The sequence below is a fragment of the Arachis ipaensis genome, chromosome B9 (assembly GCF_059453495.1).
Source record: "Arachis ipaensis isolate K30076 ecotype BB chromosome B9, ASM5945349v1, whole genome shotgun sequence".
Classification (NCBI taxonomy): Eukaryota; Viridiplantae; Streptophyta; class Magnoliopsida; order Fabales; family Fabaceae; genus Arachis; species Arachis ipaensis.
Genome location: NC_142444.1, coordinates 18,425,383 through 18,452,557, shown reverse-complemented (window position 1 = coordinate 18,452,557; position 27,175 = coordinate 18,425,383). Strand labels below are relative to the sequence as shown.

At 34.3% G+C, this 27,175-nt stretch overlaps 4 protein-coding genes and 1 pseudogene across 7 annotated transcripts; 3 read left to right on the top strand and 2 right to left on the bottom strand.

Annotated features, from left to right (window-relative positions):
• Positions 1-958: 958 nt before the first annotated feature.
• On the bottom strand, positions 959-4,556 carry LOC107615076 (uncharacterized; annotated as a pseudogene).
• Positions 4,557-4,705: 149 nt separating this feature from the next.
• Positions 4,706-6,545, top strand: LOC107615077 (uncharacterized). Its single transcript, XM_016317191.1, has 3 exons — positions 4,706-5,153; positions 5,238-5,342; positions 5,443-6,545. The coding sequence occupies exons 1-3, from the start codon at positions 4,706-4,708 to the stop codon at positions 6,543-6,545; spliced, it is 1,656 nt and encodes a 551-aa protein (XP_016172677.1).
• Positions 6,546-10,388: 3,843 nt separating this feature from the next.
• LOC148543914 (uncharacterized) lies at positions 10,389-11,292 on the bottom strand. The gene is made up of 2 exons (XM_088498214.1): positions 10,936-11,292; positions 10,389-10,856 (listed from the first exon to the last, which is right to left on the bottom strand). The coding sequence occupies exons 1-2, from the start codon at positions 11,290-11,292 to the stop codon at positions 10,389-10,391; spliced, it is 825 nt and encodes a 274-aa protein (XP_088354340.1).
• A 4,946-nt stretch (positions 11,293-16,238) lies between these two features.
• Positions 16,239-16,889, top strand: LOC107616644 (uncharacterized). The gene has a single exon (XM_016318598.3). It carries the CDS (start codon positions 16,239-16,241, stop codon positions 16,887-16,889), a length of 651 nt encoding a protein of 216 aa, XP_016174084.1.
• Positions 16,890-19,206: 2,317 nt separating this feature from the next.
• LOC107619113 (HIT-type Zinc finger family protein) lies at positions 19,207-26,491 on the top strand. 4 transcript variants are annotated; one of them, XM_088499903.1, is made up of 8 exons: positions 19,386-19,884; positions 20,753-20,879; positions 21,862-21,923; positions 22,934-23,091; positions 23,423-23,495; positions 24,108-24,270; positions 25,175-25,216; positions 25,403-26,491. In XM_088499903.1, exons 4-8 carry the CDS (start codon positions 23,018-23,020, stop codon positions 26,272-26,274), a joined length of 1,224 nt encoding a protein of 407 aa, XP_088356029.1. In that variant the 5' UTR covers positions 19,386-19,884; positions 20,753-20,879; positions 21,862-21,923; positions 22,934-23,017; the 3' UTR covers positions 26,275-26,491. The 4 variants fall into 4 exon arrangements, with proteins under 4 accessions (XP_088356030.1, XP_088356029.1, XP_088356028.1 ...); XM_088499904.1 differs by lacking the exon at positions 20,753-20,879 and having other exon boundaries at positions 19,207-19,884; XM_088499902.1 differs by lacking the exon at positions 19,386-19,884 and having other exon boundaries at positions 20,677-20,879.
• Positions 26,492-27,175: the final 684 nt, after the last annotated feature.

Genomic DNA, 27,175 nt, shown 5'->3' with positions numbered 1-27,175 from the left:
AAGTCAAAAAACAAAACAACCAATCAAACATAACATAGCAACATCAAAATGATCCAAGTTTGTCATCAATCATCAAAATCCTCCATAACTTGCTGCAGATTTGTGTCATTGATATCATCACCTTCATTTCCACTACTTGGACTAGAAAAAGCAAGTGGTGTAGCATAAAATGTACTACTACTACCACCACCACCTTGATCTAAATCAGCATCAATCTCATCTAACAAAATATAACACATTATCAATAAATTAAAGATCAAAGCTATTGTAATTTATTGTCTAATCAATAAACTATAATACTCACCAAGCAAGTCTTTAATATTACTTAGAAGATCAGACTCTTTTTCAATAACCTCTTTCGTCACCCAAAAAACAACCATATCAATACTTTCAATATCGATTGGATCATATTGCAACTTTTGCTTTCTTTTTTTTCTTTCTGTCCTAACAAATTAAATACAATATATGACAAGCTTAGTATATTAACTATACAAAATCTAATGATATGAAATGAAAGGATGAAATACATATTACCTGGATTTAAGATGCAAATTATATGTAACATACACAATATCACTTAGCCTATCATGCTCTAATCTATTCATTCTTGTTGTATGAATTTGATCAAAAAGACTCCAATTCCTTTCACACCCTGAAGAAGCAGATGCTTGGCTAAGAATGCGAACTGCCATGTTTTGTAAGTATGGAGTAGAACCACCAAACAACCTCCACCATTCATCTACAAGTTACAATCCCATATCTCAAGTATTAATTATCAAATTAAGGAAACCAAAACACAAAATAAGTAAATAACTAAAGCTTATTGTCAAACAGATATTATTACCAGGTTGAAGTTTTTTGTAGCTCAAACAGCTTCAGGCCTATCAAAGCTTTCCTTTCGATCTCTATATATGTGTATCTCTTTCATTGCCACAACTAAATCTAAATTATTAACCTTTCAATGCAATGTAGCAAGATCAAGTAAAGCTCGCATGACATCAGGTGCTTCTCTATAATTTTCAGAAAAAAAGCAACCATGATTCAAGAAATAAGCTGTTGCGTGAAGATTTTTTTTCAAATGTTTGTCCCATCTTGAGTTGATAATCTCTGTGTAAGGTTGATATGCAGCTTTCCTATGCTTGAACATTTCTTTGATTCTATTTTCTAACCTCAGCATACTTTCATAAACAATTCCCAATGATGGTTTATCATCGGCATCTACCAACCTCAGCAATTTAATCAACGGACTCACAATTTGGCATGCAGTAAAGCAATCATCCCAAAATTTATTGTCTAGGATAATTGCACTCACAGCTCTACCATTAGCACTCCTTCCTAATTTGTGTCCGGTAAAGTGTGTATCAACAACCAATGATTGTAAATCCGATTTGCGCTCAAAGATACTCATCAATGTGATGAAGACAGTGGCAAAACGAGTTGCACCTGGACGAACAATCTCCCTCCAATAAGTTCTTTGTCTTAGCCAGGACAAGAACACCATATGATTATACACAAACACCATAATCTTCGAAGCACGTGTTGCAAGGTTAGAAATGTGTGGCATGCTGCTTTTATCTTTTAGAATAAGATTCAAGCAATGAGCAGCACAAGTTACCAGTGAATATTTTCAAATTTCTTATTAATAAGCCTACCAGCAGCAACATAGTTCGCAGCATTATCTGTTACTACATGAACAATATTATCAGGTCCAATCCATTCAATCACCTCTGAAAACAAGTCACACAAGCTTGAAGTATTTTTAACCATACTTGAAGCATCTACAGATTTCACAAAGTATAACCCTTTCGAACAATAAACCAAAAAATTAATCAACGTTCTTTGCCTTTGATCTGTCCAACCATCAACCATGAGAGTACATCCAATTTCTTTCCAAGCAGACCTATAGCTATCAACAACCATTTGACACTCCCTTTTGAGATCGGCTAATAAGTTAACCCTCAATCTATCATAAGAAGGACCTTTATAACCAAGCCCAATGCCAGCAACACCATCCAACATATCTTGAAAAAAGGGTGACATAACCGCATTGAAAGGAATCGTACAATCTGAAAGCCATCTAGCCACTCGCTTATCAACTTCATGAAGTGCCTCTTTGTTTTGAAACACACTTTTCAGACTTGGTTGACTTCTCGGAGTTGTTCTTGGTGCAAACATAGGAGGAATAATAGTTTTTGCTTTCTTTTTTGGATCGCCTCCAATAACCTCCTTAGTTGGTAACTGACTCGGAGTTTGTTGTTCTTCTTGCGCTATTGCTTCATCAATTGCATCCTCACACTCATTAGTACCCTCTTCATTGAAACTTACTTTCCTTTTACTAGTTTTACTCTTCTGAATCTCTTTCAATAAACCTTCCATTTGTTTCTCTACATCATACGGGACCTTAGAACACTTCTTAATGTCTCCACCTATCTTCGCCAAATGCTTTTTCATTCTATTAATTTCCCTGCCCCCAAAAGTACTCAGACAAAATAAACATTGGTAATGCAATTTTCCATTTATATTTTGTAAAGCAACATATCTCCAAGCAGGATCAGTTTTCCCCCGAACACTAGAAGTTTGTGACTGACTTTCGTTAGTCGTGGGAGGAAGAGAACGTTCATTCGAAGTAGAATTAGTTTCAGCATTATTATTCCTAGGTAGTTCTTGGTTGATACTTTCATCGATACCTAAACATTACCAGCAATTCAACCCAATAATCTCAACTCTCAAGTTCACAACAAACAACATCCAAAATTATTCAAAATTATTCACAATTATTCAGCAAACAACAAAATCTAGTTCAATAAACAAAGCAAAATCAGTTCAGTTTCAGTAATCAGTTCAGTTTCAGTAATCAGTTCAAAGAAAAATAAAATAACTAAAAAAAATACTCAAAAGAGTGGGAGTTCACAGAATCAAAGAGTTCATAGCTTAGCAGTTCATCATGTCAGTTCATCATGTCACAAAATCCAGTTCAGTTTAGCAGGATCAGTTCAGAGTTCACAGTTTCAGAGTTCATCATGTCACAAAATCAAAGAGCTACTCAATCAAACTCATCAGGAGACAGAGACATGCAGTTATTCAATGATTCAATCAAACAATCATAAGTTCATAACTAACAAAAAAATTACCTGGAACTCCGGAAGCACGAAGGCACCTTCAAGGCTTCAACAGAACATGCAATAGGGAGAGTGGGAGACAGCGACGCCGAGTGAACCAAGCAGTGGTGGAGCACGAACGACGGCTGCTGTGCGACGGAGGTAACTGGTCGAAGGAGGTGACTGCTCGACGGAGGTGACTGCTCGACGGAGGTGACTGCGCGACGGAGGTGACTGCTCGACAACAAACCCGTGTGGCCGTGTGAGATTGTGATGGCGTTCTCTGATTCTGAAGCTCGATGAGAATTGTGATTTTGTGAAGGCAATTAGGGATCAGAACATTGATTTAGGGTTTCAGAGCAAGAAACGGCAGCGTTTTGCTGTTTTGCCAAAAAATCGGCCGGGTCACGGTTCGGTTCGACCGACCAGTTATCGGCCGGTTCACCGATTTAACACTGGATTTCAGATTTCGCGGTTTCGCTAATTGACCGAATCGTTTTGGCGTCCGGTTTACGGTTCGACCAGTTCGACCGGTCGGTTCGAATCGGTTTTCAGAACATTGATGAAAACGAGTTTCTTGCCAAATTTGAAGATAATGGAACTTCAGAAATACACCCAAACGATTACAAAAATACACCCAAACGATTACAGAAATACACCCAAACAGTTACAGGAATTCACCCAAACGATTACAGGAATTCACTCAAACGATTATAGAAATACACCCAAAGGATTACAGAAATACACCCAAAGGATTACAGAAATACACCCAAAGGATTACAAAACTACACCCAAAGGATTTAAGAAATACACCCAAAATTCGTTGAAGTACACCTTATGCATAATTCAGAACTCTTTCTCTTTCTCCTCTTCATCTTCTGCTGCTTCTTCTTCTTCAAAAATGATTTCAGAGCTTGATGTCAAAAAATAATGAAAATCGAGAATAACGAAAAAAGAAAACAGAGAGAAAAGCACATAAATAAAGAAGGAGAAAGAGAAGGTAAGAAACGAAAGAAAAGAAGAAGAAGAAGAAGAGGAAGAGGAAGAAGAACGTGCAGCAAGAAGAAGAAGAAGAAGGTGTAGTGAAAACGTGCAGTACGGTTCGAAGTGCGTTAACATAAATGACTTGTAAAGACTTGTATAAAAAAATGCTTGTGATATGACCGTTACACATCAGTTACGAGTTATAGCTCGGCAGACCTCCTTGTAACCGATGCATTAGCTCTGTCGACTTTATGACAATAAATGACCTTTGTTCGGTTACATAAAAAATAATCAATTCAGGAAAAATGGTCGTTATCATCTCCTGGTTATAAAAGGAAGCAATTAGAGTTGGCAAAGGTAGATCATCGTTCTAAGCTAAAAGCTTTCCTCTAATAATTCTCGTTAACTAACTTGAACGTCGGAGTACTTTTTGCAGGTGCTCCCCCCTTGTTTCACTTGGTGGCTGAGGTACATCGTGGTTCATCAAGAAGGTCGGCCAACCATCTCACGGGGATGAATTATAGTTCGGCCACAACCAGGCCGAAACATTTGGCGCCCACCGTGGGGCCCAAAATTTAGAACTCTTTTTTCTTCATAGGCCCCAAATACCGCAGCAACTATTAATGGCTGACGTACCTCCTCCCACACCAGCCGAGCTCCTTCGGATGGTAACCGAGCTTCAACAGGCAAACCAGCGAATGGCCGAGGCAAATCAACGTATGGTGTACGAGAATCAAAGGATGCAGCAACAAATTAAGCAATTAGTCAACACTCGCCTTGAACACAATAATGATCGTCACGAACGGCACACCAATGATGAGTGTCAGTCCGCGCCGACACATGTCTCGGAGACGCCTCAGGATGATGAAGGCGCAGGTCCTTGGAATGACAAAGCTGCACCCGAGGGCGAGGAAGATGAACTTGATAATTTGGCAGGGCCGTTCACAGCCGACATCATGAATTTTCAACTCCCCAGACAATTTACTTTGCCGACGACGTTAACTCCGTATGATGGGTTTGGGGATCCAAAGCAACACATCAAGAAATTTCAATTTATTATGATCGTTAACGGTGCATCTGACCCTATTTTATGTCGTTGTTTTCTGTCCTTTTTAGATGGTCTTGCACTTGACTGGTTTTGCTCTTTGCCTGCAGATTCAATTTCACGTTTCCAAGAGTTGGCGAAGCAATTTGAGGATCACTTTGCAGCGTCAGCGATATATTTGCACGATTCCGACTATTTGATGACTGTTAAACAAGGTTCTCAAGAAAGTCTGAAGGACTACATTACCCGCTTTATGAAGATAGCTATAAGAATCCCTGATCTCCATCCTGAAGTCCACTTGCATGCCATCAAAAGGCCTACGCCCAGAAAAATTCCAAGAAGCCATTGCGATAGCCAAGTCAAAGACTCTGGCTGAGTTTCGCGAGAAAGCCAAAGGACAGATAGATATTGAGGAGCTTTGCCAGGCTCGAAAGGCTGAAAAGTCAACAACCACTAAAGACGATGATAAACCTCGGGACAATAAGAAGAGTTTTAGGCCTACGCCCCGTTACGAGTCATACACGCAGTTTAATGCAAAGAGGGACAACATTATTAAAGAAATACTAAATTTCAAGTTGATTAAACGCCCTCGTAAAGCTGGCAATTATCCTGAGCCGAAGAATGTTAACGAATCTAAGTATTGCATATTTCATCAGAAGTATGGTAACACAACCGATGAATGTGTGATCGCAAAAGATCTCCTTGAACGTTTAGCAAGGCAAGGGCATCTTGATAAATTTATTGCAGGTCATATGCAGAAGAGATCCGTTCCTACCTCAGATCCATCCCCTATAGGATCATCATCAAAGGACAAGGAAAAGGTCCTTGCTCAACCTAGGGGCATAATTAACTGCATCTCGGGAGGCTATGCCGGGGGTGGACACACAAGCTCGGCTAGGAAGCACACGTACAGAGCCATGCTGGCCCTTGGGGACACCACCAACAATCCTCAACCAGTACAGAAAATGACAGAAATGACCTTTTGCCCGACCGATTTTAGTTGCACTGACACCAACTTGGATGACCCTGTCGTCATCTCCATCCATTTGGGCGACTTAATAGTTCAGAAAGTGTTGCTGGACCCAGGCAGCAGCGCCGATGTGTTATTTTTTGCCACATTTGAAAAGATGAAGCTAAGTACTAACATTTTGCAACCATCTGTAGGAGACTTGGTCGAATTTTCAGGAGAACGGGTTCCAGTTATGGGTTCAATGTGGTTACAAACCACGCTCGGTGAGCAATCATTATCCAGAACACAGGATATCCAATATCTTGTGGTTGACTGTTTTAGTCCTTATAACCTTATCTTAGGAAGACCTTTCTTAAATAGATTTGCTGCAATTGTCTCCACAGTTCATCTTTGTGTCAAGTTTCCTGTGCAGGACAATATTGTGGCAACGATTCATGGCGACTTATAAGAAGCTCGGCATTGTTACAACACAAGCCTGAAGCCTATCAAAAGAAAGAACGAACGGCGTGTAAATTCCATACATGCCGAACAGCCAATACTGGCCGAGCTAGATCCCAGAGCCGACCTTCAAGATCGTCCTCTACCAAATGAAGAGCTAACAAAGCTTATGTTAACTGATGATCCAACGAAATTTACTTTTGTAGGAACATCTCTGAAAAACGAGGAGAAGGAAAAACTCATCCGTTTTTTACGACAGAATGCCGACCTGTTTGCTTGGACATCAGAAGACATGTCGGGCATAGATCCATCTGTTATCACTCATAAACTGGCAATAAGTCCGGCAACCCGACCAGTATCTCAGAAAAAAAGAAATCTCGGAACCGAGAAAAGGCTCGCGTTCATGGCCGAAGCCAAAAAGCTCATTGACACAAACTTCATACGGAAAATCAGGTTCACGACTTGGTTAGCTAACGTCGTCATGGTAAAGAAAAACAGTGGTAAATGGCGCATGTGCGTCGACTTTACTGATTTAAATAAAGCATGTCCTAAAGACGCCTATCCTCTACCTTCTATTGATACTTTAGTAGATAATTCTTATAGTTATGGTACCTTGAGTTTCATGGATGCATACTCTGGTTACAACCAGATTTTTATGCATCCATCAAACCAAGAAAAAACTGCTTTTATTACTGAGTACGGTAATTATTGCTATAATGTCATGCCTTTTGGCTTAAAGAATGCAGGTGCAACGTACCAAAGACTGATGAATAAAGTCTTTGACCAGCAGATAGGCCGGAATGTTGAGGTATATGTTGACGATATGGTCGCCAAGACAAAGGTCGGCCAATCCCATGTTGATGACCTTGCTGAAATTTTTGGTCAGATTCGAGCTTATAACATGAGGCTTAATCCAGAAAAATGTGCTTTTGGCGTGCAAGGAGGAAAATTCCTCGGCTTCATCCTTACCAGCCGAGGAATTGAGGCAAATCCCGAAAAATATCAGGCAATCCTCGATATGAATAGTCCAACAACCGTCAAAGAGGTCCAGCGACTAACAGGGCGGCTAGCAGCATTGCCCAGATTCCTGCCATGTTTGGCGTCCAAATCCCTGAGCTTTTTTCAATGTTTACAAAAAAATACAACTTTTCAATGGGATGAAAGTTGTGAAGCCGCATTTTGGAGTTTAAAGCAATTTCTTTCTAAATCCCCTGTTTTACAAAAGCCTAAGGTCAGCGAACCATTATATTTAATTATTTATATTTGTCAATCACTGATATGGCAGTTAGTTCTGTTCTTGTTGCAGAAAATGAGAAAATGCAACAACCAGTTTACTTTGTAAGCAAATCACTCCAGAATGCCGAGCTTCGTTATCCGAGGTTAGAAAAGCTTGCATACGCACTTGTTTTCTCGGCGAGGAGGCTTTGTCCCTATTTTCAGAGCCATACAATCAATGTTAGAACTTCCCAGCCACTACACCAAATACTCGCCAAACCTGAGCTAGCAGGGAGGCTGATCAAGTGGTCCATTGAACTCTCAGAATTTGATATTCACTATCAACCTAGAGGATCTGTCAAATCACAGTACTTAGCTGATTTTGTTGCCGAATTCACAGGATTAAGTTCGGACGAAAAAAGTACGAGCTGGGTGCTATTCGTCGATGGAGCCTCGAACCCCCAAGGATCTGGAGCAGGAATACTTCTGGAAAATCCTGATGGGGTTGTTGTTGAGCATTCTCTTCGGTTTTCCTTCAAGCCCAGTAACAATCAAGCCGAATATGAAGCCTTAATTGCTGGGCTCAGGTTAGCAATCGAATTGCACGTTATTAATCTACAGGTTTATTGTGATTCCTTGTTAGTTGTTCAACAAGTAAATCAATATTTTCAAATCAAAGATCATATTCTATCAAAATATCTAGATATTGTCAAAAGCCTTATAGATAGTTTTTCAAAGATTGAAATTAGTCATATAGCTAGAGATCAGAATCACGGGGTAGATATATTATCTAAATTAGCTACCACTCAGTCACACACTGCCTCACTTTTGCAGTCAACCCTTTATGAGCCGAGCATAAATATAATCGGCACTTTTCATATAGATACTGATGATAGCTGGCAACAACCATACATTCAATACCTCAAAAGTGGAGAGTTTCCATTAGGGGTCCAAGACCTTAAAAAGTTTAAACAACAAGCATCTTTCTTTACACTGCTGAATGACAAATTGTACAGGCGAGGTTACTCTCGACCACTATTGAAATGTTTAGACAGGTCAGAGGCCGACTTAGCCCTAGCTGAGGTTCACGAAAGCATTTGTGGGATGCACTCAGGGACAAGAAGCCTGGCACAGAAGATTCTCTGTGCTGGTTTTTACTGGCCGACCATATGGGAGGACATTCAGAAAAAGGTCCGCACCTATGATCACTGTCAAAAGCATGCTCTGATTATTAACATCCCAGCCGAGAATTTGCACCATTCAACGGTAAGCTGACCATTTAATCAATGGGGAATTGACATCCTCGGACCATTCCCCACTGCCCCGAGACAGGTAAAATATCTAGTTGTGGCAATTGATTATTTTTCTAAGTGGATTGAGGCTCAACCCCTAGCTAAGATTACATCAGCACAAATGATATCATTTGTTTGGCAAAAGATAATCTGCAGATTCGGTATACCTTGGCATATCATAACTGACAATGGTCGCCAGTTTACCGACCATAATTTCCAGACCTTTTTGCAGAATTTAAAGATTAGACAGCATTTCTCTTCGGTGGATCATCCTCAATCAAACGGTTTAGCGGAAGCTGCGAATAAGGTCCTCCTCCAAGCTCTACAGAAGAAGCTCGATGAAGCTAAAGGTTTATGGGCCGAACTTGTTCCAGAAATTCTATGGGGGTATAACACCTCAGTACACTCAACAACTAAAGAAACACCATTTCGTTTGGTGTATGGATCAGATGCAATTATTCCAATCGAGATATCACAAGGCTCTTTAAGAACACAAGGCGAGGATCATGACCATGCTCGACGAGTTGAGCTTAATTTGATTGAGGAAGTGCGAGCCACAGCGGCAGTTTGTCACAAAGCCCTACAGTAGCGAATAGGTCAACGCCACAATAAAAGGGTGATGCCGAGATCTTTTCATGCCGGTGACTTGGTATTGAGGAAAACTGAAGCAACACGAAGACCCCCTTTGCACGGCAAACTTGCCGCGACATGGGACGGCCCTTACAGAATTCATCAAGTGCTTGGCAAAGGCGCATATCGTCTGGAGCAATTAGACGGCACGATATTACCTAGCACTTGGAATGTTAATTCCTTGAAGCAATACTATAGCTAGCAAATTGCAAAATGCTGGTACTCTTTTTCCTACCTTGAGATTTTTCCCAAAGTCGGATTTTGCTCAAAGAGGTTTTAACGAGGCTAGCTTACCTAATTCCATTTGTAAAGATACTGCATTAAATAAGAATTATTTTTTTTCTTCTTGCTACGACTCATCTTTATTCAACGTACTTGTCCAAAATAAGCTTTTTACTGATCGACTCTTACTACCGCAGTAAAGGGCTATTAATCAAATCTAAAGTCGCATTGATACCTCATGCGCACATCGGAAGCTGATAATTTCTTCATCGGCGCACTACACTAATCAGACCCTAACTAGGGATACATACAAAAGTTAGAACTAAAACATATCCTAATTTATCAGAAATATATCAATTGGAAACCAAACAGTATAATATAACAGTCCTTAATAGGATTCCACATGCACTATTCAAAATAAACAGTTTTTATAGGATTGTTCATATCCCTTAGCCATCACAAAATCACAAAAAGTTGAAAATAAAGCTAATAATTTAATCGACCAAGTTATCATCGCCCTCTTCTGCGACTTCCTCACCATCAACCAAGTGGCCATTCCGAACTATCTTGCTCGAATCTATAGCAGTAAAATCACCTCCCGGACATAGGAACTTTGCTTGAATGACGGCACGTTCAAAGCCTTTAGCAAAGGCATCGAGGATATCAGCTTCTCGGTTTGACTCGATCTGTTTCAACTTTAATGTCACCTCAACAATTTGCTCACTCATAGTGGAAAATTCACTTTCTTTCTTTCCTAGGGATTCTATAGCCCTTTCATGCTCTTCTTTCTCAAGTCTCAGTTTCTCTTTCACAACAAAAAGTTCTTTCCTTAATTCGGTTAGGATAGTCTCTTTTGATTCCAGCTGCTCTTTTAGATCAGCACTTTCTACAGTACTCTGTAGCATTTTTCTATGCCTTTTTTCTTGACTTCGGCCTATGCTAGCTAACCGAAAATCCAAAACCTACAAATCAAACACAGATACACTTTAATCCTTCAAATGTTTATTTTGACAAAAGTACAAATATAAAAGCTTAACTGACCTGCATGAATTGGTCTATACCAACATCCCTGACCTCCTCAATACGAGTCATGTCTGAGGCAGATTGAACAACTTCGTCCGCTAATACATTAAACGGAAATTTTCTGTCCCATATTGACGACGCATCACCTTCTTCCTCAAAAGAGTGAAGTTTTTCTTGTTTAACAGTAAAACTTGCTAATTTGCTAAGTTCAATCGCTTTCTCTCCTTCGTCCACATTGATTACATCAGACTTTCTCTTCTTGAAAACAATCCCTTTTTTCTTCCACGGCGGTTGATTCACTTCAGCCTCACCTTCCACCTTTTCTGGGTTTGAGGAGAACCCTTCGAAATTTTTCATCTTAAACCGAGCTCTCATGCTCGATATTAAAACTCCAGGGTATTTCCCACCTAAAAAAAGGAAGACGAGAAAAGAGCTCAGTGAGCACACTGCAACATAGCATACAATCCAGATCAAATAACACAATAGTGCCTCACCAAAATACTCTACAACAGACGCCCTATTTTCCTCCCACGGAAGTAAGTCTGACACAGATATTAAACCACCTTGGTCAACCATTTCCATCAGGAAGCTTATTATACATTCGTTCCGAGGCGTTATAAGTTCAGGACCGAATATGTGATTAGGTTGGCAGCACCAGTAAAGGGGAAACTTTTCGCCAAGGTTTTCGTCTAGGTAAAAAGAAAATTCTTCATCTACCGATTTTACCTTGAGAAACATTTCCTTAAAATCTTTGAAAGAAGATTTGTACAATTTAAAAATAGAAAATTCAGGGGTACTATTCAAACTAACCCAAAGGCCTTTCCAGACACCCTTGGCTTGAAAAAGAGAAAAAAATAATTCTATGTCAGGCTCAATCTCTAAAAATTCCATCAGAACTTCAAAACATTTCACAAATGTCCATCCGTTAGGATGGACCTGAGAGGGTGCACAGTTCATTTGCTTCAATATGTCACATTTGAAATTTGTAAAAGGTAGCTTAACAAACAATTCTTTAGGGACACAGCTATACATAAAAAATTTTCGAAATCTTTCTTTCTGTGAAAAACACGATCCATGCGATTGCATGGCATCAGTTCGATATGAAAACCAGGTCTCACTATCCTTGCCAAATTAACCCTTCAACATTTTCTTTGTCGAAAAAAAGAAAAGCCCTTATCTTCACATCCCCATCAACCCATTCGTACGACCCATCGTCTTCTACCTTAGGTAAAGCCTTTCCCTTTTTGTCACCCATTTTCTTTCTCTCAAATAGCAAAAATTAGAAAAGGTAAGGAGTACAGGAGTATTGTTACTAACCTCTTTTTCTCATTCTTTAAAACTCTTTGAGAAGAAGAACAAGTTAAAGCAGCAGCTCTATCCCTACGCCAATGTAACTTGAAATAAAATTTTGACCATTCATTTAATAAAAACTTTTCAGTTCCAAGTTAACATCACAACCCTTCATCAAGAGTCCAGTTCCAACGGTTCGAAGCCCACCTAGGAACTCGCACCTTGCATTAAAAAATACTATCATCATTAATTTGTTTATCATGGCTTTTACTATTCTAAATAAAATAATAATTTATATTTATATATACAGTGAGTCAAGTTAACCTGGGGGCTCCTCATGCCGAGCTATAACTCGGCCACGTAAATTTGAAAGTTCAATCTGCCTCATTTAAGTCCAGGCTAAGTTTGAGGGCTGTGATATGACCGTTACACATCAGTTACGAGTTATAACTTGGCAGATCTCCTTATAATCGATGCATTAGCTCTGCCGACTTTATGACAATAAATGACCTTTGTTCGGTTACATAAAAAATAATCAATTCAGAAAAAATGGTCGTTATCATCTCCTAGTTATAAAAGGAAGCAATTAGAGTTGGGAAAGGTAGATCATCGTTCTAAGCTAAAAGCTTTCTTCTAATAATTTTCGTTAATTAACTTGAGTGTCAGAATACTTTTTGCAGGTGCTCCCCCTTATTTCACTTGGTGGCTAAGGTACATCGTGGTTTATCAAGAAAGTCGGCCAACCATCTCACGGAAATGAATTATAGTTCGGCCACAATCAGGCAAAAACAGCTTGTATGTGGAGAATTATTCTAATTGAAAATCACATTACAAAAAATTCTTGAGCACATGAGAAATCCCACCACGTACTGTGATAGGATATAGAATATGGAATATGGAAAATCAAGAGGACCAACCACCTGTCCACCTCTATGCATAAAATTCTCTATAAATAAGAACCTTAGTGGCCTTCTAAATTACATTAATCTCTCAAAAGCCTTTGTTTACAGGCTTACACTTACCAAAGACAAAGCAAGACTAAACAAGGTACAGGACTTTCCAAAACTCTCAAATAGAATTAATAGTGTTTGTTTTATTTGTCAAATTTGGGCATTCATGAAGTATAGAAATCATATAGGAGATTTTAATTCTGAAAGTGGAGAGTAGGAGATATCGATCCTCTGTCTTTCTTCGTTTTTCTAAATTTCCCATTAAGAAAACCTTCTCCCACTTGGTTGGAGCGAGAAAATTTCATCGTGAGAGAGTCATAGTTTAATTTGTCTTTTTCTCCAAAACTTAAAATATCAAAATTTCTTAATTTAAAAGAAGGCAGAGAGCGAAGAGATTCTTTTTTTCCCATATTATTCTTTCTCTAAACTAAAATTTACTGAAACTTGCATCATCAACCGGGAAAAGATACACATAATTCATTCTCAATCTATCACACTAGAATTAGATATTTTCTGAGTTATGCTATAGTTTATGGGATTTTTTTTTATCATTCTGTCATTATTTTCCGAATTATTTATCAAATTGTCACTGCAGATAATATATTTTAAAAGGATAATAATTTAATAAATTATTTGTAAAACAGTGGTACAATGATTAAAAAAAGGCCATAGTTTACGTATGGTGTTTATTTTCTGGTACTCTTTTAATCAATTTGCATATTTGTGTAATTTTTCTATGCACTTAGTGTGGTTGTTGATAAAAAAAATTCTTGAAAAGTGCGACAAAATTAAAGACAGATCAAAATGCTTATGTGTTGTATTATTATTAATTAAACGTATTAATGAATCAGTTATTTTTTAATTTTTTAACAAATTAGAAATAAAACTTATTTTTTATAATAATAACAATAAGTCTAATTTTTTTAAGAATTTAATTGTATTTTTAGGGATTTAAATATCCGCAAAATAAAAAGTTAGAGATATATTTATTTTTTTATCAAAAAATTTAAAGATATTCGATTTAAATTGTGTAATTCGATCGGATCAAATCAGGTCTAATAATTATAATGCAGATAATTGGATTTATTATTGTTGTTATAATAAACTGATTTTATTCTAATTTATTAAAAAATAAATTATTAACCAATTTAATAAAGATGCCTAATAATAACATAACACATATAAATTTTTAAAAAAAAAATATTTTTAATATCTTTATTAAAATGGTCTCCAAAATTAAAAGTAATAAAACGGTCGAAATCTACTTAAAAAAACGCGAATCAAACTAGAATTTAAAATTCTGTCCCGCCGAGCCAAGGGTCATTTATTTTTTGGTTTAATACAAAGGTTATTAGTACTAAAAAAAAATTAATAATTATATAATTTTTAATTAAATTTTTTTTTTCATTCTTGTAACTTTATTTATTTTATTTTTATTTATATATATATACAAATTATGTAATTTATTTATTAAAATAAAGATGATTTTATTAACGAATATGATTGATTGTATGATGAATCACATATGTGTTATTATGTTTAATAATAATAATAATAATAATTGAAAAAATGTAATATAATAATATAAATATAGAATTATAAAAGAGTAAATGTCCTTTTCGATCTCTAACAATTTGTCCGATAGACTTCTTACTTCCTAAAAAATTTAAAAATCTAAATTGGTTCCTATCTATTTTGATATATGTACGTTCCAATCTCTATCTACTCTGAATAAATGTCCTTTTCGGTCCCTAACCAGGGACTGAAATGTAAATATATCAAAGTAGATAGGAACTCATTCAGATTTTTAGATTTCTTAAGAGATGAAAAGTTCATCAGAACAAATGGTTAAGGATCGAAAAGAACATTTACTCAATTATAAAATAATACATATGATTTATATTTTGCAATTTCTGGACTACAATCGCAATTGCTAAATTTGAAAGAATTACGTGACTAGTGTAAAACTAACAATAAGTATATATACAACATATGTATTCAGCATTTTGTAAAATTAATTTATTATAAATCTAATTATTTTAATAATTAATTATTTATTAAAAATATATAAATATAAACAAATACACAATAATTAATTTAAGAGAAAATTTCCCTCTTCTTTTGTAAGAGATGTTAAAATGACACTCCTCCTCCCTCAATTTATATATTATATATTTTTTCTCTTATAATTTTTAAAAAACATCATCTTTAATCCATCTTAAATTTGTTGTGTTAACTAATGTTAACTTTATCTATTTTTCAAAAAAAAAAATTGTTTTTCATAAAAATACTTTTTTTATAAATTTTTTTTATTAATTAAATTGTATTTTTACTAAAATATTTTTAAAAAATTTAATAATTAAATTATTTTTTTCTAAAATATCCTTCAATAATTTTTTAATTATTAAATTATAATTTTAACTATTAAAAAAAATCTTACCACTATTAATATGTATAACAATTAATATATATTGATATTAAAAAATAATCTTACCAAAATTTTTTATTTAATGTTAAAATAATATATATTAATATTAAAAAATTAATAATAAAATATAAAATTAATTATTAATAAAAATCTTGGTAAAATCATAATTTAATAATTAAAAAATTATTGAAGGATATTTTACAAAAAATAATTTAATTATTAAACTTTTTTAGAAAAATATTTTGGTAAATATAATTTAATCAATAAAAATAATTTATTAAAAGATATTTTAATAACAATAATTTAATGACAAAAAATAAAATTTTTGTTAAAGGATATTTTTGTAAAAAATAATTTATTTTTTTAAAAAAATAGATAAAATTAACATTAGTTAACACAAAAAATTTAAAATGAATTAAAAAAAATTTTAAAAGTCATAAAAGAAGAATATATATTTTACAAATAAAAAAATGTCATTTTAGCATTTCTCAAAAAAAAAAAAAAAGGAATTTTCTCGTAATTTAATAAATAATTTTTAGAATATAGAAGAGAATTTTGCATAAAAATTTATGCGATGACTGCTGGTATGGTATCGAATAACTGGCTTCTTTTACTTGCTCCGCTAGGTGAAACGACTTTAATCATAAATCAAAATGAGTGAACCAAGAGGGACATCATCCACAACCGCTACAGCGTGGTGGTGTAAGATTTTGGATTGGTTTAAATATGATAAGGATGAATGGTTGAAGGATATGAAAACAGCCCTGGGTGTGATGGTTTCCATTATCGCAACTATCACCTTTCAATTCGCTTTGAATCCACCTGGTGGCGTGCTCCAGGTAGGTTTCGACGATAAAAGTAAGAGTAACCTATTTGACTGCTCAATTCCCAATAGAACGGATCAGCTATGTCCAGGAGAAGCAGTTTTATCTCTAACTAAAAGTGACTACTATACTTTTTTCTTGGTATGCAATACCACTTGCTTCATTGCATCGCTTTGTGTGGGTCTTTTACTTGTGAGTGGACTCCCTCTGAAGAACATATTCACCATGTGGATGTTACTGATTGGCATGTGGATCACTCTTACAACTCTCTTGCTGACTTACTTTGCCGGCATTGTTTTGATTACGCGGGATGCGATTGTAGATGGCCGTATTGTCGACAATTGGTTTTCGTATCTTTTAAAGGCCCTTTTGTTATTGTTTGTTGTAGTCGGTGTATTCCATGTACTACACTTAGTTATTTGGGGTGTGAAGAAATGCATCCGGTTATGGAATAATAGGTGTTACTGTGTTAGAACTTAGAAGTTCCTTTACAATTTGAAGTTTTTGAAGGGGATGGAAATATTATGTAAGCAGTATGTTATTGAAGAATAAATGTGATTTCACTTTTAACATAAGTCCTTCCACCTTTCCTCTTTCTTTTCTCCAAAAACACTATGTGGTGATGATATTATTATTCGCCATATCGTTCTACTCCTATGCTCATATTCATACTCGTTCATTATCCTTGATGGAGTAAATAGCCAAAATCGTCCCTCAAAGATACTCCAATTTCCATTTTGGTACTCGAAAAATAAAGTTAATTAAAATCATCTCCAAAAGATATACGATTGGTAATGTCACGTGTCACAGAATGATTGGTTGACGTGTCAACTCAGTGACACCTGACATGCCACATGTTAGGTTAGTGACACGTGGCGTGTTAGAGTGACACGTGGCATGACACATGGCACTTGACATGTAAAAAAGTTATTTTGTAATCAAAATAGTCCTTGAAAGTTCAGACGTAAGTCATTGTCATTCCTGAAATTTTAAAAATTAATCAAATTAGTCCTTATATAATTTATTTTATTTTTTTTATAATATTAAATTTAAAATATTTTTTGATACTACTAATTTTAATAGAAATGTAATCGACAATCAAAAAATTAGTAATTGTATCTTTTCTTCTTAAAAATATTTTTAATAAAATTATCTCTCTCCTTTAATTCTTGTCAAAATCTCTCTTATTCTTTTCTATTCTAAAACCTTTTTCTTACATTATTACATTTTGCTTGAATATATATATATATACTCAAAATTGAAATGTAGGTATTTGTTAACCTAAATAAAGTTATATGCTCAAAATCAAAACTTATGTATATTAACCTATAAATGAAAGTAATACCGTAATGAAAAAAAAATGTATAAATTTTATTAACTTTGTTTAGGTTAACATACATAAATTTTTATTTTGAGTATATAACTTTGTTTAAGTTAACAAATACATACGACATTTCAATTTTGAGTATATATATATTCCAGTAAAATGTAATAATATAAGGAAAATGTTTTAGAATAGAAAAGAATAAGAGAGATTTTGACAAGAATTAAAGGAGAGAAATAATTTTATTGAAAATATTTTTAAGAAGAAAAGATACCATTACTAATATTTTGATTGTCAATTACATTTCTATTAAAATTAGTAGTATCGAAAAATATTTTAAATTTAATATTATAAAAAAAATAAAAAAAATTTATATAAGGATTAATTTGATTAATTTTTAAAATTTTAGGGATGAAAATGACTTGCGTCTGAACTTTCAAGAACTATTTTGATTATAAAATAACATTTTTACATGTCAAGTGCCACGTGGCATGCCACGTGTTACTGACTTGACACGTGGCATTAGTCCTACGTCATCATCCAATTGACGGAAGGACTAACGTAACTAATCGTATTTCTTTCGGAGACAATTTCGATTAACTTTATCTTTCGAGGACCAAAATAGAGATCAAGATATATTTCAGAGACGATTTTGACTATTTACACGTCCTTTATTTGTCTGCTAGCTAGAATAAACCAGGGGTGTTGTTCACAGTTCACACATTGAATCTAATAAAAATGAACAAAAAAAGTTTATCTATATTAAAATAGTTTTTAAAAATTATAATCCTAAAAGTTGTAACATATGTGTTTAATAAATTAAATTAAAAATACCTTTTTAATAAACACAAACAATAATAATTTTATTTAGTAAAATAATTTTTAAAATTAAAAAATATTATATTAAATATTTTAATTTTAATAAGCACACAAATCAATTTTAAAAAACTTTTTATTAGATACTTTTAATGTACTCTTAATTTTTAAAAGTTATAAGTACACAAATATAAAATTTTTTATTTATCAAATAAAAAAGAAGTGTTTATATTTAAAAAAAAATAAAAACAAATATGGTTTCAGAAAATTTTATCATACTAAATCTAATCCAATTTAAAGTCATGAAAAAGAAACTCAACAATACATATGTGATTAATATGTCATTTCAAAAAACTGCTAGAATCAAATTTTAAATTAACGCTTTAAAAATTGAAAAATATTATGTAATTTTTACTATTAATTTGTTTCTATTTTAATAATAATATAATAACTTGCTGATATGAAATTAATTTTTTACCAACATAATCCAATTCAATCCGAATGATTTTAAAGGTTTTTTTTACAAGATCATGCTATAGGATATTAGGATTTTTTTTTATTATAAATAAAAAATTATTATCTTTAAAAAAATAAAAAATATTATTTACTAAGACACAATTTTTTTTTTGGACGTCATATGTAGTTTGTCCAAAAGAGTGGGCGAGTTATTCCTCAACCACAAGGTTCGCAAGTTATTATGCGAATTTTTTGCAAGGTTCTGAAAATCGATTTAAATTGGTCGGTCGAATTGTGAATTGGTGAAGTTTTTTATTCGAACAAAAGTCATAACCGCCCTTTCTAAACATCGTTATTGGACTGCTGAATTTGTTGGAAACAGACCAGTCGAATCAAACTGGAATTCGGCCGGTTTTTAGATTTTCCACCAAAATCCTAATCCTCTTCCCCTGTCCTTGAGCACTCACTCACTCGCACTACTCGCAACAACATCTCGTCTTCAAGCTCCTCCATCACTCTGTGATTTAGCTTGTTCCGTCCAGCTACTGCCGTGTCACCCCGTCATCGCAATTGTCATCTCCAGCCACTCTCTCCTGAGCCATTACCCCATCAATCCTCAGTCCCTTTTCTCTCAACTCTCAACCCTAGGTTACAGTCTTCCCCACCGCCGCAAGGCTCGACTCAGCGCCGCCGTCCGTTAAACAATCGGTGCGTCCGCCTGTATATTCTCTTGGTAGCTCGTCGTCTGTCACACGTCGTGGGTCGTCGTGCTCATCGCCTGGTCGACCGTCGCCCGTCACCTTCTTATCACCGGCGTTCTCGCTCCTTCTCCCTCTCATACTCTGCTCATTGCTCACGTCTCAGAGTCTCATACTGAAAGTAATGGTTATTTTCTTATCTTTTTTTTTTTATTTGTAGTTCAGATTCAGAGACATCCCTTTCCTCCTTTGCTTGGTTAGATTAGTATGATTTAGTTTATTCATTCAAGATCTTGCTTAGTTTTTTTTTTATGCTTAATCACTTAGTTGAGTATTTAGTTAAATTGAAAATAATTGTGCATAACAATGACTGGATGAAGGTTGTAGATCTTGTTTTAGTTGGTGTTTCTTTTAATTAGTAGATTGCAGTTCTAGTTCTTATTTCGTTGTTGAATTGCTGAGTTAACTTGTTTTGATAACTTATTTTATTATGTTCTTGATCTTTTTAATTTGTTACGTTGCTTAATTTATGTTTTTGTGGATTTTAATTATTGATGACAAATTTTGATATTAGCATTTTATGTTTAGTTATTTTTTTTATTATTTGGCTTGTAACTTTGAATGATATTATAATAGTGGTTGATGTAATATTTTTTATTTGAATGATATTTTAAAATTTAAATTATATTATAATTATGTTTTAGTATGTTTATTTATATTTTATTTATTATTTTTATAAAATGGTTATTTTTGTTGAATTATAGTTGAATCGGTTGAACTAATAAACTAATGAACTAATAAATTAGTAACTAGAGCGGTTCGATGATCGGTTCAATTTTTAGAACCTTTATTTTTTTTTGCAGTCCAATTTAATATAATTTAGCACATTTTGGATCGTATTGACATTTTTTTATTTTTTTAATTAATTTAATTTTATTTAAATAATTAAAATTTTGAGAATTATAAAAGTTTTAAATTAACAATTTAATTTAATAAAATCACTAACAAACGACCCGAACATCATTTCCGGTTAAACCGCGAACAAAAAGCCTCTACGAACTTTCTCGCTATCTCTCCAGGCTTCATTCCCCGTCTCCACCAGGCCGCCACCGGCACACTAACTTCTCCACGCAAGCAACCAGGATAAGTGCCTCGCCGCTGTTCTGGTCAGTTCAGGTAGGCTTATTTTGTTCAAATGATCTTCTACGGCCATGAATATTCCTAACCCTATCTTGTCAAATGTTCTTCTCTTTTCTGATGGTTTTATAGCTTTTTGAATCTTCTGACTTGAAGTACTGTGCTTCTATCTTGGGGTTGTGAAAAATTTTGCATTGTCGTGGATTGGATTGGTTCTGTTTGCTGTGGACGATTCTTCAGTAATTTTCTCTACAGCCTTGAGGCCAAATTACTTCTGTTATTTTTGCTTTTGCAGTTCTTGAGTGTTTATAGAGTCGAGGGGAAGTTGAAATTTTTACATTTTTATGGAATTGGAACAAATTGGAGCTGCATGATATGCTTTATATTTTGTTGGTACTGTATTGTTAGCTACATTCAATAAATTTAACCCCATTGGATCATAATTTGGATTGAAGTTTCCAATCCTGTTCATCTCAAGAATTCTTGAACTTTGGGACAAAAGAATCTCGCTTTAGTATTTGAAGATACTCCCTCCCTTCTCTCCCTATTCTGTAGATTAAAGTTATTTTACTCAAAGTTTTGCAAGGAAAAAAAAAAAAAAAGACAGTACAGATTAATCCAGCAGTAACATTTTTTCCGCTTTCTGGAAAGCTTCTTTGCAACATTTTTCCTTATAATCCTCTTTCCTAAAAGTCAAATTTTTTACTCGCCAAATTTGATTTCCTCAAAGCATAAGGAAGGTGTGTTGATTTGATTCTAAAACAGGAACTTATTGTTTGAGTAATGAGTTATGTCTTATTGTTTGCTGAATTCTTGGCTTTGGTTTCATTTGTGGTATATGCACATGGCTTTTGTCCTTTTGTTTGGCCCAAGACATATAAGCCACATTCTATACATTTCTTATTGAAGTTGATTTGTTCTAGGTGATGATTTATGAATAGCATTTTTTTGAAATTGTTTTCCTATATAGATACTCATATTTGTAATGATTTTGATTGATGTGTTTAATCAAATGTTGCAGGTGTCCATATGAATCATGCAAGAGTTGCTGTTCAAGGAATCAAAATCCCTGTCAAATTCGCGGTCTGCTAACTTTTCAAAGACTGATTTTGTGATTTTGTTGAATATATATTTTGTATCCGTTTTCCTATGATTTTTTGTATGCTGAGAGCTTCCTTTTATTAGTGAACACGTTGTTAGGTCATGATTTTGAGGTTAAAAAATTGATGCTTTAACGAAGTTCAATCACTATGTTGTGAGCACTAGAATTAATTTTACTTTCACTCATCAAACTTCCCTGTTTCCCTCTTAATGAAATTTGTACGAATACCTTTCATCAAATTTATGCAGTTCCTAGCTCTACATTTTATATGAAGTTTTATTGAACATGATGTTTCAGTTTCAAATGGTGACACCTGTGTTACTTAGCCAACAGATCCATGGCTTTTAAGCTTTTCTGGTTGTTCAAACTTTCTTCTTTATGCTTGTTATTCATCTGTTTGAAACTTGATAGAAGCCACTCTTTTTGCTCTTCTTTAAGGGAAAAAAGTGTTGGACATGACTCCAAATTTCAACTCTTTTTGTATTATTTCTTAACTTCACTTGCTTCTTAACTTCACTTGATTTTTAATTTCTCTATTAGGCAAGTATTTGTTCTTCATCACTGTTCTTAATATTGGTATATCTTAATATTGCTCTCCTTTTATTTATGGTATCTTGCTACTGGATATATCCTAGAACCATTTGGCCTTTTTTTGGTTGCAATATATTGTTCGATTGTAATGGAAATAGTCATAATGATAATTAATCTTGAGACTTTTGAGAGGTAGATGTTGTCAAAGGTAAAATTAATTTTTTTAAAGTGTCGAAAATTAATTTATAGGTTAAAAACTTTTTTATATTTAAATAAAAAACCAGTTTTTTTTTTTAAATCAGTTTATAGATAAAAAAATGCTGTTTTTCTGTGCAAAAATCAGTTTTTATTTTTAAAACCTGTTGATAAAACCAGTTTGGTTTATTAACCTAAACCAAATTTCTAGGCATGTGCAACTCTATCCACAGTTGCTTACATTAGATTTGCTTTCTGAACCCAGAGTCTTTGTTAACCTAAACTCGATTCGAGGAGGAGAGAATTGTAGCTGAACATAAATAAGTTGTTGGCCAGCAATTCTTCAATTATGGATGATACAATATATACGTCAGACAAATCTTCTGCTCCCTCGCTGAACCCTTCGCGGACGATTTGTCATGTGTAAGTCCTTCTATCTTTCTATATCATCTTCACGTGCGAGAGTTTTAGTATGCTAAGGTGTCATGGTGATCAGAAAATTTCTCTCTATTTTTCCTTTTTGTTTGTTTAATTTATTAGTTGTTTGAAACCTAAATTTCTAGTTTCTCTTATAACACGAGTAATGCTGTGAAATTTATAACATGATACATAAGGTCTAAGATCCTTGAGTTTTATATCAATGGTTTGGTTTGAGTTCAGTACCGTGATATCATTTGATGATATGCAACAAACCCCCTGTTTCCTGATAAACTGATGAAGCTTCTTTGATTTGTTCCTTTTCATATAATGACAGATGTCAGAAGCAATTTTCACAGTACACTTGTCCTAGATGCAATTCACGATACTGTTCTCTCCATTGTTACAAAGTAAGTTACCTATATGCCCATTTGAGTTTGGTATTTAAGTATCTGATAAGGATTGAGATGTGAGTAAACTATAAACTGGCATCATTCATCAACTATTCTATTTTCCAACATGTGTTATGGAAATGGCATGTTAACCTTAATATATATGCTACAAATGTTTTGAGCACAAAATATTTATTGAATGAATTATTTGCACGCTGGTTTTACTGTTGGGGGATCTCATGTTTATCTGGTTTTCAGCTATGTTGTGTTATTATGGTTTACATTTGCATTTGGCTTCTTTTTCCATTTTGCTGTGTTTGACTCGCTCTGTAAAAGCATTGTCTAAATTTTGGCTTTCCATGCATATTTTAGAAACAGGATATCAAGCTAGGTTGTTATACGAGTGGTGTTGCTTGTTTCTCTTCATGTGCATTTATTATGCCTACTTTACTTTTGCCTGTGGCCCAAATATTTTGACATGGTCTCACTCGGCAATTGGTTATAATTTTCTTAGGGCATGGATGGTTTGCAAAATGCTGTTGTCTGCACGCTCTTTCTATAAATGTTCTATCTTGATCTTTTTGATAAACTGCAGTAATTATTAAATACTTTTTTATTGTAAAATTACAGTCTCATAGTCTCTGTTGTACGGAATCCTTCATGAGAGAAAATGTAGTTCAGGAGCTTCAGCAGATCCAGCCTGATGAACAAACCAAACATAAAATGTTAGACATACTGAAAAGATTTCATTCAGAAGAGGAAATGGATGATAGCATAGATGACAATGAGGATTGTAAGTCAAACATTTTTGCTGCTTCCATAATACAGATTGGTTTTGTTGCAGTCATTTTCTTTTTGATAGTTGCCTTCTCTGAGGTTCTTTCTCTTTGTTGATCATGATGCTGGGCTCTGTCGTAAACCACATTTGGTTTCTCCTGAGGTTTTCTTAGATGATTATTCAAAACTCTCCTTGATAAAGATCACAAAAAGCTTAGTGCATACGTCATAACTCATAATCTGATAAATTGATAATCCATAAGGTCTGGAATTTTGTGAAGAACCTTAAGATGGTATGTGGCACTGCACAAAATAATTTGGAACAAAGATTTCTCTGGGATAAGATTAGGTGGTTTGTTGTACATTGTCAAGCAGATTTCTTTTTACAAGGTTGTCAGGGAGAATTATGTTGATGTTCGTTGTTATGTAATGTGCTAATTTTCCCTTGTATTTGATTTACCTTTTGTTCTGCTGCTTTGTACACTTTTCTTTGTCTTATTGTACATATTTCATAAAAAATAAAAGTAATAGAGCTAGAAAATATCCAAATAAACTGCAGATTGTAAATTGAGGAGAATGAACACAGAGCAGGACCACAACAGAAGCTGGTAATAAATTCAAAATAATTCTATAGTATTAAGTCATATAGTATAAAGGAGTGTACAGAAAGAGGAGGAAAATTACTATGAATACTTGGAAACAGCTTAATTCTGAAATAATTCTTTTATTCCTTCCAAAACTTATGTGAGAATATTTTAGTTGCTAGCTTCTTTAAACCTAGAATAAGCAGTATCCAAACATGCCTAATTCTTTAAACCTTAAACCCTAAACCTTTATTTATTTATTTTTTATTTATGAACAAAAGAATACTATAATAGATGGTCATTGATTCTTTTCGACTGGTTTCTTTGCTTATGCAGATTCAACACTATCTGAGGGCATAGTGCAGAAAATTTTGTCTGGTAAGTTCTTTTGTAATGCTTCTCCCACCCCCACCCCCACCCCCTTTCTCTTCTGTTGTCAACTCAGTTAAAGTGGATTTTGTAAATGTTGATATGTTGTATAAATCAAATTCTGCACCCTTATTGGTTGTATTTTATGGCCATTTAACTGTTAGATTATGCTGATTTGGGTGTACCTAATTACAGGGCAAGAAATCAGTTTTGATGACTTATCTGTTGAAGAGAAGAAAAGATTTCAAAGAGCTATTGCCTCTGGTGAATTGAGCAAGATGATCAAACCTTGGGAACCATGGTGGTCAAAACTTTCTGCCAGAAAAATCCGTCTTAGTAAGGAAGGAACTCAACTTGTTCAACCACTTGCAGAGGAGGAGCTGGAAGATGATATTGAAAATCATGATTCCTCCAAAATTCCTCTTGGTCCGGAAACTACACTTCCTCCAGTAAGCCAGCTTAGTTCTAAGGAGCCGTCGCCCATTTTAACGGTTCACCTAGTCGATATCTTATATAGCTACTGCTTCACTCTCCGCCTATACAATGGAGATTGGAGGTCAGACCCGTTAGGATCTGTTTTGGTTGTATTCAGCGTGTCGTCAGTGTTGGGTCAAGGTGGTCTGCCAGAGACTGTACTGGAAGCTCTCTCTCATTGCTTGCAACAGATATGCTCTCCGGCGTTCCGTCACATGGGCGGGTTGCAATTCGGTTTTGGTGTTATTGATGATGTGATCAGCCTGCTCGAATTAGGAAGTTCTGCCTTGATTTGTGCCCTCTGCGATATGCATCGATTGGTTCAAGAAGCGGGGAAGGTGGCCAAATCAGAAAAGCCAAGAAATTCAAGGAAAGATGAGATTAGAAGTACTATTCGGCATGCAGAAAGAAAGATTTATTTCATCATGTGTTGGGTTCATGAACAGCCTCCGGAAGCGTGGTCTTCTTTAGCAGCCATTGTAAGAACAGAAAAGGCATCAGTCATGGAATCTCAGTGGAGTGGTAAAGGTCAAAAGTTAAACAACAAAGCAGAAACCAAAGGGAAATGTTTAATTGAAGAGATTAATGATTAACCAGTTACTTAATGCTTGTTTACATGGCAGTTATAAACATGCTTTTATATAGATATCTGAGAATGATGCATCCTGAAAACAAATTTTCGATACTTACAATTTAGTAAAGAAATTAGGTAGATTAATCATACATTAAGTCGTTAACTAGTATATCATCATATAATCTATGGAACTATGTATGTTATATTGTTATGTATATTGAATAACTTTATATGCATGCTAATTTTAGTTAATTCGACCTCTGCATTATGTGACATTTTGTTTTGATTAGCTTCCTAATTTTGGAAAATTCAGATGTGATTAAATATATAATCCAATGGTTAGTGTTTACTCTTAAAACTATGCGGCAGCTTAAGGTGTTCAAATAGCTAGTAGCTACTATCATAGTGCGGAAGCGGTATCTGTACTCATAAAGAATGATAGGGAGAATTTAGTTTTTTGATTTGTATCCCTAATAGAGTTGAATCATAACTCTTTAATAGGAAAAGAGTTATAGAGTATGATATCTATTAAACCATAAAATTCAAATAAAAATAGTATTTAAATTTTAAAATTTAAATAAAGATAATATCTGATTTTATTCTCATTTAATTCTAAATAAAAAATAATTATGACTTATTTAATTTAATATTTGTAACAATAAATAAGATTATCATTATATAAATCATCTAATTTAAAATAATATGATGTATGATTATAATTAATATATGTATTACTCACAAACAAATTAGGAAATTAAATAATTTTCCAACCTTCAAAGCTAACAATTTTCGCTGCATATAAGTTTAAAGACTTAAAAAACATTCATAATTCACTTGTTTTCCAAAAAAAAAAAAAAATTAGTCTTGCACGAGTCAACCCTTCTTGGCATCTTTATTAACAATAGTGAACACTTGGAATA

Excerpts from the sequence above, each read along its gene's own strand:
- LOC107615077 (XM_016317191.1), top strand. The coding sequence starts at position 4,706 with ATGGCTGACGTACCTCCTCCCACACCAGCCGAGCTCCTTCGGATGGTA. Across the intron at positions 5,154-5,237 it reads ATTTATTATGATCGTTAACG|ATTCAATTTCACGTTTCCAA; the intron begins GTGCATCTGACC and ends CTTTGCCTGCAG. Across the intron at positions 5,343-5,442 it reads TTTGATGACTGTTAAACAAG|GCCTACGCCCAGAAAAATTC; the intron begins GTTCTCAAGAAA and ends TGCCATCAAAAG.
- LOC148543914 (XM_088498214.1), bottom strand. The coding sequence starts at position 11,292 with ATGAGAGCTCGGTTTAAGATGAAAAATTTCGAAGGGTTCTCCTCAAAC. Across the intron at positions 10,857-10,935 it reads GTATAGACCAATTCATGCAG|GTTTTGGATTTTCGGTTAGC; the intron begins GTCAGTTAAGCT and ends TTTGATTTGTAG.
- LOC107616644 (XM_016318598.3), top strand. The coding sequence starts at position 16,239 with ATGAGTGAACCAAGAGGGACATCATCCACAACCGCTACAGCGTGGTGG.
- LOC107619113 (XM_088499904.1), top strand. The coding sequence starts at position 23,018 with ATGGATGATACAATATATACGTCAGACAAATCTTCTGCTCCCTCGCTG. Across the intron at positions 23,092-23,422 it reads TCGCGGACGATTTGTCATGT|ATGTCAGAAGCAATTTTCAC; the intron begins GTAAGTCCTTCT and ends ATATAATGACAG. Across the intron at positions 23,496-24,107 it reads GTTCTCTCCATTGTTACAAA|TCTCATAGTCTCTGTTGTAC; the intron begins GTAAGTTACCTA and ends GTAAAATTACAG.